The sequence below is a fragment of the Poecilia reticulata genome, linkage group LG13, assembly GCF_000633615.1.
Source record: "Poecilia reticulata strain Guanapo linkage group LG13, Guppy_female_1.0+MT, whole genome shotgun sequence".
In the NCBI taxonomy this organism is placed as follows: domain Eukaryota; kingdom Metazoa; phylum Chordata; class Actinopteri; order Cyprinodontiformes; family Poeciliidae; genus Poecilia; species Poecilia reticulata.
In genome coordinates, this window is record NC_024343.1 from 16,874,137 (window position 1) to 16,886,939 (window position 12,803).

The 12,803-nt window shown below is 40.7% G+C and overlaps 1 protein-coding gene across 2 annotated transcripts in view; it reads left to right on the forward strand.

Annotated features, from left to right (window-relative positions):
- dscaml1 (Down syndrome cell adhesion molecule like 1) overlaps positions 1-12,803 on the forward strand; it is a 114,086-nt gene that overhangs the window by 55,989 nt on the left and 45,294 nt on the right. For both annotated transcript variants that reach the window (XM_008425715.2, XM_008425714.2), the window contains exons 4-5: positions 11,985-12,131; positions 12,246-12,524. In XM_008425715.2, the coding sequence (XP_008423937.1) occupies positions 11,985-12,131; positions 12,246-12,524 (426 nt within the window). The remainder of the gene's footprint in view (positions 1-11,984; positions 12,132-12,245; positions 12,525-12,803) is intronic.

Consider the following 12,803-nt stretch of genomic DNA (forward strand, 5'->3'; position numbering starts at 1 on the left):
GTGTGTGTGTGTGTGTGTGTGTGTGTGTGTGTGTGTGTGTGTGTGTGTGTGTGTGTGTGTGTGTGTGTGTGTGCGCGTGCATGCGTGAGCATGTCCAAGTGTGCTGGCTATCTGCACAAAGGTGTATTTGCACTGGGGACTGCGTGCTTGACTGCTTGTGTAACTACATAATTCTTGAGAGCGATATGTTTGTGTGACGGGCAGACAAAAAGAGATCTGAGGGAAAGAAATCTGGGTACTTAAGAGTGTGATGGACCTTTGGCTGGAGGATCTGTGTCCCCCTCATCCTTTTTCACTGTTACATTTTTATTTCAGTAATTTCCTTTTTGCCCTTTATTTTCTTTGTATTCTTCCCATATGTTTGTCTTGACTTATCCTCTTTCGTGCTCCATCTCTTGCTCCAGCATTTTTTTTTTTTTTACGTTCACCCTCCCCCTTGCTCGGGCAGTGACATTGGGCTAAAGTGGGACAGAGTGTAGGAGGGCAGTGAGGCAGAAGAGACAGAAAGACACTCGTGCAGAGATGGCTGCTTGTTCTGCTGTGATGACCCTCCTCCTTTCCTTTTCCAAGAATGTACCTCAGGCACTCCAGGCCCCTCAGGCCTCCCCACAACGTCTGGGGGACCCACTTTTAAGAATGTCACCACTCCTGCGCTCCAATCTGCAACATCTGTCTCTGCAGCTTATTTGCTTCCAGTCACCCCTCATTTCCTTCTCGTGTGCAGGCTCCTCCTCCTCCTCATCCTCTTTTGGGTCTGTGTCGCCAAGATGCCCAGCAACAGTGTTGAGGGAACATTATGAAAGTGGCCCGGCAAACAAGCGGAGCCTTCGTAGGAATGCGATGGAGAGCGTAAACCCTCCCCCCCCACCCCTCATATGTCTTACTGTGTAAGGTGCACTCATTCGTGCACAGGCTTTGCTCCCCAGTGACCCTGCTGCTCTCTGAGATTCAGAATATGTCACAGGGGTGGTGCTTACATCCTGAGGGACTGTAGTACTCCCACCGAGGAGAACACGGCTTCACAAAGGGCAAGGCTTTATTGATTTGTGTGAGAGTTTATCACATGTGTCAGCACACGCTCCTTCTCATGTACACACAGGCATGTACACAACAAATCAAAGTGGAGTCAAGTTCCAGAGCTCAAAGAGCGGGTTTTAAGTGCCACTTTTGAATAACATCCACAATTCATCTTTTTCCTGGTTTTTCATGCTAGTTCCTTTGTGATGGATGACAATGAAACTAAGCAGATCTACGTGTAAATTCTGGGTTTTCGTTGTGTTGTTTTTGTGTTTCGGAAATAAGACATTCTAGCAAAGTTTAATTAGCTCATGCATCATGGTCTTAGAGATGCCCTGTTAGCCTTCTCGTGACTGTCGAGCATGTCTACGTCTATTATTGACAGGAATAAATATTTAAAAAACCAGAGACACAAGTTGACAGATCAGAAGTCGGTGTTTATTTGCTATTGCTAGCGACCAAAATGAATTAAATGTACATTTAGCTGAAAGCATTTTGTGTAGACACACAGAAAGCTAATCAAAATGACATGATGTGTCATTTTATGTTATGGTGCACCTTTTAACTCCACTTGTCAGGCAAGCAAGCTCTGCCATCTTGCAGTTTGCATATTTATGGTATTTCTAACAAAGGTTGATTCAGTGCATGCGAGTCATTAACCAACATTTTGTTCAGACCAAGGAGCACAGCAGATTGGTTGTTGAGTAATTGCAAGCAAAAATGAGTCAAAGCATATCCCTTGTATTGAACACATAATGGATACTGTTTAATAGATCTTTTGAAAATGGAAAGAATATGGGACATCTGCAAACCAAGACACCCTGACTGACAGACCAATCAGAGAAGGTAACATGAGGTTCATGTGGATGCAGGGGTCCGTGGCTTATGTGGGAGAATCTGTTGTGCAGATGGAAGTCGCAGCGAATTCCCCACAGAGAAAAACTGTGGTGGCTGTGTCATGCTGTGGGAATAATTTTCTTCAGCAGAGGCAGATGGGAAGATGGCTGGGGCTAAATACAAAGAAAACTGGAAAAAAGCCTGTCAGAGGGTGGAAATGATTTGAGACTGAGGCGAAAGTTCATTATCACGTCAATGACCGCAGACCTACAGCCAGAGCTTGGAATGGTTGAATTAGGCAAACCTGGTAGATAAATAAATACCCTTCAAAAGACGTGCAGCTGTCGCTGGAGTGAAGTCTGGTTTCATCACAGGGTTTAATACAAACGAACACATTTGTAAAACATTTATCACTTTTCTTTCACTTCACAAGTAGGCACTTTTTTATTTTGACCTCTTGCATAAAAAGACAATAAAGTACATTTAACTTTTTGTTGATGTGATGTGAATTTTGCAAGGAGTGTTACATGTAACTAGTCTGACTTCTGTCTGTGTGATATTATGGAAAGGTACCAATTTTGGAAAACTGCAGTGTATAACAATTATGTCATTTTATGTTATTTCACCTCCTTTTTTAACTTTTCTTAAATTTTTTACAACATACATCACTGCCTCTTGCATATTTATATATGTATATGGCCAAACAGATTAAGGTTGTTTTAGTTTTTTAGAGGCCTTCCCTGGAGCAAGAGTGGTGGACTGAGACAAACATCTTTTCATTTGGACTAGTACATATACACTTTATTTGTTTTGCTTCTTGCTCTTCCTTTTCAAGCCCTCCACACTTAGGCATGAGTTGAGGGGTGTGTGGGTGTGTGGGGTGTCACCTTCTAACAACCGATATAGAAACAGATCCAGAGTTGCAGCAGCAAATGAGAGAAATGGAGAAACCAAGGAAACAGATACTCGGAAAGAGTAAAAGACAAAGGAAGAGGATACTTGGTGGTGTTGGGGAGGGCAGCAGCTGGAACTGACAGTGAAGTATTTTTTATTTATGTTTTATTTTTTAATGGTTGCATTGGCCCTCACCATGCCCATCCTTAGATCACGGATTCGAACTAAACCTGGAAAACAGATGTAACTGAGCTGGCAGATGAAAAGGTCAAGGGTTGGGAGTTGAAAACTCTAACACTTGTTTAAAGATAAGAATGTAGTAGGAGTCTGTCTGCCTTTTCTTTAGAAACCATTCTGCCTCAATCCCGGACTCATGGAAGGAGACGGAAAGAATGAGTCGATAAAATTCACATATTTTTCCTTTATTAACCTTCTTTTATTATTTTGACTTAACCTCTTACTGGTCCTTTCGCAAGGTTCTGGTCTCTGATTGAGTTAAAGAAAGCGCCGGTAATACGGCGTCCTTGTGGCTCTTTCTGTATCAGGTTCGTTCTCAGAAGCACTTCACTATTTCTAGCTGCTTTGAATGTGAATAGAGAGGAAATAGAGGCAAGCATCATTCATTTCATATGAGAGCGAAACCAGGGAAGGTGGTGCGGGGGGGTAAGGGGCTCAAACAGGGAGAGCGCCTATTGTCGCTAGCTGTAGATTTCCCTTTGTCAAACACATGCCAATTCTTCAGACCCAACAGAGGAGAGGAGAATAGGAAAATGATGGCAGCAGAGAAAAAAAGATGAAGGGGGGGCTGGGAGGGTGACGGAGGAAGAGAGAAAGAAGGGGAGCCGTATTGATTTGACACTCAGGGAATCACGCCACAGCTCTGTTCATTTTCATTCATCTGCCCTTGTAATGGGTGTGTTAATATGGCAGGKGGGGGCAGAGGGCAGCAGGGGGATTTAGGAGGATGGGGACATTTTATTACAATCCAATCTTTATCCTCCACAGATGCATGCATGCACTTCTCCACAGGTATTTTGCACTCACTTCATGCTTAATACACAGATAAATACTATTTCCCTCATCAATGCAAACGTGTCAGTTGAAAATGACAGCTGATTTCATTTCATTTAATGCAACTTAAGAATACACAGTCAAACAATATTGGGCATATCTAAAGAAGAACTGGTTACACTGCTTTCTGCCCAGAAAGCAGTGTAACCCCCTTTCAGATTAATATGCAACCAAAGTCTCCTAAACATAGATAATTTTGTAGTCATACCAGTTGAGTTGATCTGGTGTGATCGCAGCCTGTGGACGCCTTCAGAGAATGTGGCTGAAATGGTGGAACCAAAGAGACATGGTCTATAAACTTGCGCCATTAACTTGAGCATAAGATGGCTTTTCCCTTAACTGAGATTTGAGCCTCGGTCTTCACGCTGGATGTCCCAATGTATTTAATGCATTGAAAGGAAGAAAAAAATTGTCTACCATTTTCATCTTATTATCCAGATTAGTTTTCACCATTTGCCATTACTGATGCTTCATGTGAGATAATCAGCTCAGTTATTTCTAAGCTACAGACATGACAACCCAAAGCGTTTGTGGCAATATCTGGTCATTTCTTTCTTTGTCTAAATTTTCATGCGACACAGGATGTAAGAAAGGGCAGATAGTGAATCAAAAGGACATTTGAAAGTGGCTTTAAACTCTTTGGTCAACAATGTTTGTAACAGGAAAAAAAGGTCTTGTTACAAGTCAAATAATCTGCTAATGGAATAAATGTTAAGGAATTATTGACCTAAAAAAAGCTCTTGTATCTTGCTGAAAAAATACTTGAAAGTTAATTTTGTCTTTTGTGTACTAACATATTTGCACTAAATACTAGGCAAAAATACTTGGTGAGTTTTTGTGTTTCTGCAGTCGTCATATATTGTAATCAGTGTATGACAAATATTAGTAATCAGTGTCCATTGTAATCAGCTATTGTCCCAGCTGATAGGTGGTGGCATTTCTCCCCGCTTCCAAAAACCTCTACATAGCCTCCTCTTTAAAAACATGACATTTTGACCAAAGGCGTAAAGTCATCTGTCGTCAAAACGTGGTTGAAATTTTGGCTTGACTTTCAACATCTTTGTCTAGGCTAGATAGGACAAATGGGTCAAAAGGAATTCAAAATGTCTGCAAATATCCTGGGCTAAATGAAGACGAGCACTGACTGATGTGCAATAATATCTAATCGGCGTCTGCTGTAATGCATAACACAAGGAGGTAGTTTAGACGCAGTATTAGGAGCTCAAATGAAATAGCTTTTAGTAAGCTTTCCCAGCGCATCTTTCAAATCAACCATAATAGGCCCTTGGTAATTATGAAATAAATTAGCTATGGAAAGAAATGAAGTCCTTCCAGAAAGTAGAGGTGCAGGGATCTTGTCTGACTTTATTTGAAAGCCTCTTCCTTATTCACTGTTTTACAGCTGAAGAATGGCTGCTTGGAAAATTAATATATTTTTGCAGGCAAATCTCAACACACGTGACATTAAAGTGGCATAACAGTCATGTTTAAATCGCTCATGTTGCTTGATTCTCTCAAGGCCTCTCTTGTCAGTTTGTAATATAAAGTATGTGACTTTTAAAATCTTGTTTTAGAAAGGGAAAAATCTAAATGAGTCATAAATTCAACCACATAAGAATATATTCTTATTACTCTGTCAGACAATCCACCCAACTTCTGAAATGTTCGGCAGAAAAGGATATTCCAACGCAGTGCAGAGACATTGAATATTACGATTTTTAACAAATAACGGCTCTTGATTTGTGATTCAAATATTTTTAAAGATTATGTAATGAATTGATATTGGCTTTGCAGTTTGTTTGTTTTTTTGTTGATTTTTAAGTAGAATAAATATTGTTCATGTACTGATAAGTGCACATAATGTTCTGTAGATTTTTGTAAAATGTAGGCACACATTTTTGAAAAATGGTTTTAAAATAAAGATGCAGCAGTAATTTTAACTTGATCTTATTCCTGCTATCACGTCTAAAGCCATGTAAGTTTTGGCAATTTTAAAAGAAATAAGTTTCAGTTGAAGTTGTAAGCAGCAAACCTGAAAATGCAACACTAAGACATTTTCTACCAACAATAAATGCATCTTTAGTGATGAGCCCTAAACCAGGTTATGCTTTATGTCAGATTCAAGTGAAGTTGGGCTCCAAACCAATGCTATTACTTCCAGTCAGAAGAAACATGTTGCTGCAATTAAAATATTACCTTAAACATAATTTAATTATAATTGTATTTCCATGTATGCATCAAATTCTTAAGCTTGATCGGATTTTTATGAATATGTAAAAGTGCATAAAATACACAGGGATGTTTGACATGTTTCTAAAAGTGTAATGAATAAGGAAAACAATATGATTTTTCAGTATTTGACCTTCTTAGCACCAATCAAGCAACATCTACGATCAAGAACAAATGGCTATTTCCAGTGGTCAATGGCATCTGAATTGGTGCATCTCAAGCCAAACTTTCTACTTCACTCACTTTATTGGTTTGATGCAAACCTGCTCCTGCTTATTACTGTTAAATTGCTGTAAGCTATATATACTTGTTCAAGTGCTGGAGTTATGCTACACAGTATTCTTTGCCTCTCAGTGTTAAATGTTTTCCTGACAGCCTTTATTAGAAAAAAGTATGCACCAACGATCCACTTCATCTGCTAACACAGTTTTAATGATTCGCTAACAGCATAAATGTCAATACAGGCATGCATCTTTGATAAGGACCGCCAAGATATTTGATAATTTACATTCTATGTCTGGTAGGGAGCCTACTTGGTAAGATTATATCTGTAATGAAAAATGTGGAAACGGGAAAAGAGAAAAACAAAATGAAACAAACAAACAAAAAAAAAAAAAAACAGGACAAATCAGGCGAATAAATAAGGGATGCGTAGGTGTACTCCACTGTCTTCCCATTGCTGTGTCATCTCTGTAGTGAAAATGCTCGGCTCACAGTTTGTTAGGTGCACACTCTAAATGTGGATTGTGAAACAGTGGGAGTACAAGCGTGTAGCTTGTAAGACACGTTGTGTGCGTTTGAGTCTGTGCGCATTTGTGAGAAGTCCATTTGTGCGACTGCTGGCCTGCACTGCACAGCACAGCACAGCACAGCACCCGTGGTCACTCTGGCGCCGAACTATGAAAGGCAAACTTTGAAAGTAACACAAATGGCGATCTCCAGGACGCGTTTTAGAAGTCAAGAGTGCAAAAACAAAGTGGCACTACGCAACGAGTGATGCAGCAAGCCCCATCCGTGGCCTAAGGTCTGGGCACGCGAATCAGTTACAGATCCATTCAGCAGTTCCTCTCCTCTGATTTACATCGCCTTCATTTAAATGGCTGATTCCTCTCTTTTTTTTTTCTTCTTTTTTACCTCTAATGAAGGTTACTCTGCCGCACACACGTGCATGCGCACTAAGTGCATAAAAATGCACACTCGCCCTCGTTGTCGTGTGCCACTGCAGCGCCCCCTACCCAGCTGCTGTCACGTGAGTGCCCAGGCCCTAGCAACAGCGAGCGAAAGAGCGAACAAAAAAGAGAGATCCTGGCGAGAGCACGAGAGAGGGAGAATGGGTAAAGAGAAAGAGATGGGAGGAAAGTGGGGGGGGAGAGAAGAGAGGGGAGAGCTGTGGAGCATTAATAAGTGATGAGTCCAACAGTGTGAATTGCTGTTAGTTAGCATAGCTGCAGCGCCGCTCTCATTTGCATGGCAGCACCAAGAACAATCCCCCGGTACTTACGCCATTTCCTTTTCAGCTCAGTTCGCCACTGAATGACTGTTTCCTGCGTACATCTTCTGTTCTTATCCATTTCCGTCTTTACCTTACGTCTAGTTAACGTTTTAAAATATGCACAGTTTTCTTATCTGGGGGTTTGTCCATTCTTCCTGGTGAATACATTTCTTTAAAGATTTTTCTTTTTCTTTCTGGCCCCTTCTATTACTTCTATTTTTATTTATCCTACTTAACAATAATTTGTAAAAATAAATAAATAAATAAATAAATAAATAATTGCAGCCGTACACAGTGCACATTTAGCGGCACTTTTCTTAATCACCTCTCAATATTTAGGATGAGCAGTGTCCTCTCTGGAGAAACTTTGTGGAAGACAATTGATACTCCAGGGCCCAATGATCCTTTCTTCTCCATTCCTGTTCCTCTGTCTCGTTATTTTTCATGTATGTCTGTGGATTTCCAGAAAATGTGCAAAGATCGAGCCGAGGCTCCTGCTCCTGGCATGACTTCCTGCCTCAGGCAGATCAGCTGAACTGATTCCATTACTCACAGACCCCCAGCCCCCGTGAAAGATGGGGAAGAAGAGCACTGTAAATGTTGGGGTGGGGGTGTGGAAATGGGTAAAGGGCAGAAGGAGGGCTGTAGGGCGGCACGCAGAATCGAAAAGGGAACTAAAGGAACTGAAAATATTTTTGAAAAAATAAAAAATAAGGAGGAAGTGAAGTGATTGTGCAACTCCCATGGGTGTGAGATAGACTTCAAAATTCCCATCCTTCCTCCGACAGCAAAATAAATAAAATAAACACAAAAACACATGCAGGAACACATACAAACACACACTCAACCACAGCAGCCTACTCCTGGAGGCGTAGGCAGACTAGACGAGAATTGATCTCTCCCACGAGGAGAGGTTTGCGAGCGGAGGGCGAGATGGAGAAAGACGTAGAATTGTTTTTAGCTGTGTACAGCTCTCAGGCCTGTAGGCCCCTCATCACTCTCACTCCCTCCTCTGTCACTCCCAGCGGCATGTTTCTCTTTATCTTCTCATCTCTCCCTCCATCAATCTCCATCTGCCATCCTCCTCCCTGTAGGCCCTCAGACCCTTCCTCTTCACTGCTGCCTCCCTTCGTCCCTGCCTGCACCCTCTCCACTGTTTTTAGGTGTGTCTCATCTCTGTAGACAGCAGGAGGATAGGCGGTGACTAGAAATTAAATACAAGCTGTGCCTAAAAAAAAAAAAAAAAAAAAATGCAGAATGAGGGAGGGCCAGAAAACCAAAAGACCACAAATGGGAACAGACATGGGGCAAGAAATTATGGAAATCTATGAATCAAGGTTTATTTATATAGACGATGACATATTTTGTTTTTATTGAATATAGTCTTCTCAGTAAGCCTATCAGGGAACTCAGTAAGTTCCCTGACACCAGCAAGTTTGTAATGCAGCTGAGGTTGGGTTCACACTAGAAACTTACCTGGCTTAATCCAGTTTTTGTCTGTATTTGGAAACCTTGTCCTGTTGTATCAACTCTTCAACTCCAAGTATCATTGATTTTTAAGTGTTTAAACAGATTTGCACCTACACCTTTAAGCGATTGTATACAGAGATTGCAGGGTGACAGCAGATCTTTAAATTGAAATCGTAAGGTTTCCTTTCATAGAACCACTTTTGCTCAAAGTGCTCTGTCTGTGAAAGGATCTGCAGTTCGGAGCTCACTTCCTGTTAATTTAAAGTCTGTAACCCGTTTAACAAAACTCTGGTTATGTCAAAAACAGAACTGTAATCTTTTAAGTAAACAGTAAATAAACTGTTCAGTCGTTGATTTGAGGTGAAGCTTAAGAAAGTGCAGGTAGTCATCCATCTTCATCATTTACTTTTTGCAGTGGACCGATGCCACTGGATGCAAAGCAGGCCGTCGTCACCGTGTTACCACCGCCACGTTTAAAAGCCGGGCAAGTGTTTGACAGACCTCGACTCCTTCAAATATTATTTTTGTTATTTCCAAATAGATCAATGTGTTCCTTAACTGAACATAAAACTTTTCTCCAGAAGACTTTTAGGGTGTCGATCTTTCGGTCGAGCTTGAAGATGTCTTTTTTTTTTTGCTGGTCCTGACACTCGTTGAGTCCATGTTAATGTTAAACATGTTCCAGACGTTCCTGGTTTATGACGGGTTTTGGTCAACATGGTTCCAAAGATGTTCCTGAACATCCTGACCAATTTATTTCAATGGCCATAGTTTGCATCACATGGATGCAAATAAATGTTTGAACAGAAAAATTATTCCAAACGCACATCGAAAAATGGTTTTGAAACAAATAAAACGGGTTCATGCCAAACTGGAATGGCACAGATATCGATCCTATTGTATAAACATGAACTCTTATACAAAGCCTGATCCGTGTCAGGAAACCAACCAATTGATGATATCCAACCATCTTATAATATGACTGGTCAAGATTCCAGCCAGAAAGTGAGAGGCGCAGGAAACGGCTTTAACCAAATGTGCTAGGTACTTGGTGTTTCAGCAGTTCTGCAGTTTTCTGAATGTTTGTTCCAGATCAGAGGAGCATAAAAACTTAATGCTGCTTCTCCGTATTTGGTTCTAATTCTCGGGAGTCGAAGAAAAGTGTAGAATGTTATGACAACAGGTCTTTAATGTGACTTGCTACAGGATCTTGATAGAAATCTCTTAAGTGTCGACCCATTTAAAAAAAAAAAAAAAAAAAAATTATATGTTGTGCTTAATTTGTGATATTAGTTTGGGATAGTAAATTAGGGTTTGATCACAAAATGATAATTCAATAAACTAATCAAAGTAAAACTTTTGTGACCTTTGTTGTGGGTACCATGTCTTGAATTGACTGGTCGTAAATGTGTAAGATTCCTGATGCAGATTTTTTTTTCCCCACTTATTTTGGTTTTGTATTGATAAAAACACTGAGAGGAGAATAAAACTGATGGATAAGTGGTGGAGTAAGTTTCCTTCACATTGTCTCTTGACAAGCCTATTTTCATTTATGTCCTCTGTGCTGCTTTACTTTGTCTTCATTTGTAATATTCTCTGGATTTCTCGCTCCCCTCCTCCCCAATCACCCCCTTCGTGCTCCGTCTTTCTTTCTTCAGGCATGTTGTGACAAGGGTGTAGCAATGTGTTACACAGGGCTCCGCTCACCAAGTGCATATTATCCTGTAAGGCATAATACCCAGGTTGGAACAAAAGGGTAGGCTTTGAAATTACAGCTTACGTTGCTTAGCACTCAGCACAACAGTCTGACTCACATGAAAACACATGTGTGTGAACTTTATGATTGTAAGTGCTCTGGCTGACAGTCATGTATGCCATTAAGGAAAAAGTAACTGTAAAAATACTCACAGATGCATGCAGAGGATCATTCACAACCACTCTGATGTCCGTTAGCATGTGTTTTATCAATTCTCAACTTTTACGGCCGACTTTTTCCAACAAATTGGATAGGTCAGGCATAAACACGGTGACAAAAATGAAAGGAAGCCTAATAAGCGTAGAAATAATAACCTGTGTGTGTGCTTGTGTGGTATTTAAAACTATTTAGTTTGATTTTCTTTGTCAAAAACTACAGAAGACACAGTGGGAAGCCTCAACAACCCTTGTTCCACACCTAAGGTGGCTAATGACGCTAAGCTTAGTGTCTGATTCAAAACTTCTTATTCCGTGCCAAACTGGAGAGCTACAGGCTTTCAAGGGGTCTGGGCAGCATTTGATCATCTTAGGCTGAACGTTTAAATTGTAGACTTCAACAGAATAACTTCATCTGGAATTCTTATTCTTTAAGATCATTTTTGAAAACTTTAATGTCAAACAACAAAGCAAGCCTTTTCAATGCTTCTTTGACATGAAACAACCACCTCCTAGTGCAGGGGTCTTTAAATCTAGGCTTTGAAACCCAGCGTCCTGCAACGTTTAGATGCGTTTGTGCTTCAACACACCTACGTCGCATACTGATGTTATTAGCAGGACTCTGGAGAACCTCACTGCATACTGAGGAGGCTGGACCAGGGACACAACTAAAAGCTGCAGGACACTGACCCTTGATGCCTGGATATAAGGACTCCTGTTCAAGTATACTGAGAAGAGTGTGAAAAATCCTATAAATTACCTCAATATAATGTTTCTTCAATTACAGATGCTTTTAAACATTTCTTTTGTGAAATCTGTATGTGAAAAAAATCTAGCTTTTCATCCCTCTAGATCAGTTATCCTCAATATTCTTTAGCTTTTATATGTTTTTATAAGCAACGACACAGAAGGCATTTTTTTGCAGAATGGGTTTCATCACTGAAGTGTTTGTATGTCTCCATGGTTTACAGGTCAAAGGAGTGACACAGGGCACACTGCATGCAGGAATTACCTTTGACAGTACACCAAAATGACCAGCCTGTACTTCTCCACTCTTTTACAGGTAATCGTTTCTTCCTGACCTCATTTGGCGCTTTATACATCTCAGAAGTGCAGAAGGAAGATGCTTTGTCCACCTACCGCTGCATCACAAAGCACAAGTACAGTGGAGAGACCCGCCAGAGTAATGGAGCCAGGCTCTCTGTAAAGGGTAGGTAAAGAAACTCGTTTTCCTTTTCATTTTACTTTTGACTTTTGGTCTCTCAGAATGTTTTGACGAGTGCATTAATCTGAATCAAAATCATATTTCTGTGATCACCTTTAGACCCTAAGGAGTCCCCCCCATCTGTGCTGGATAGTTTCCAGTCTGGTGAGATGCAGGTTGGACACAGCGTGGAGCTGCCCTGCATTGCCTCTGGATATCCAAATCCCACCATCCGATGGTTGAAGGATGGTCGACCACTGCCAGCTGACTCTCGCTGGACGCGCCGCATCACTGGCCTCACTATCTCCGACTTAAGACTTGAGGACAGTGGCAACTACATTTGTGAAGTCACAAACAGCTTTGGCTCCAAAGAGGTGACGGGTCATCTCAATGTTATAGGTAGGTAGATATGTCTTAAGACTATTTTGACTTTAGTCTCATTCTAAGGCTTGGGTAAAACTATATAAACTTAAAGCTCCTAAAATTAGACTTATTGTTTGGGACTCTTTTTGTTTTATTTAGGATTAAAGCAAGCCAGTCAGCAAGTCCCACACCCCACAATTGCTCAAAATTCACTTCTTATTTTTGTATTTTATACACGTTTTTGGAGCAGAGTGACCACATTTTAGTGCAAACCTTAAGTGACAGATCATATATGGAAGGACATTCAGGCTTTGA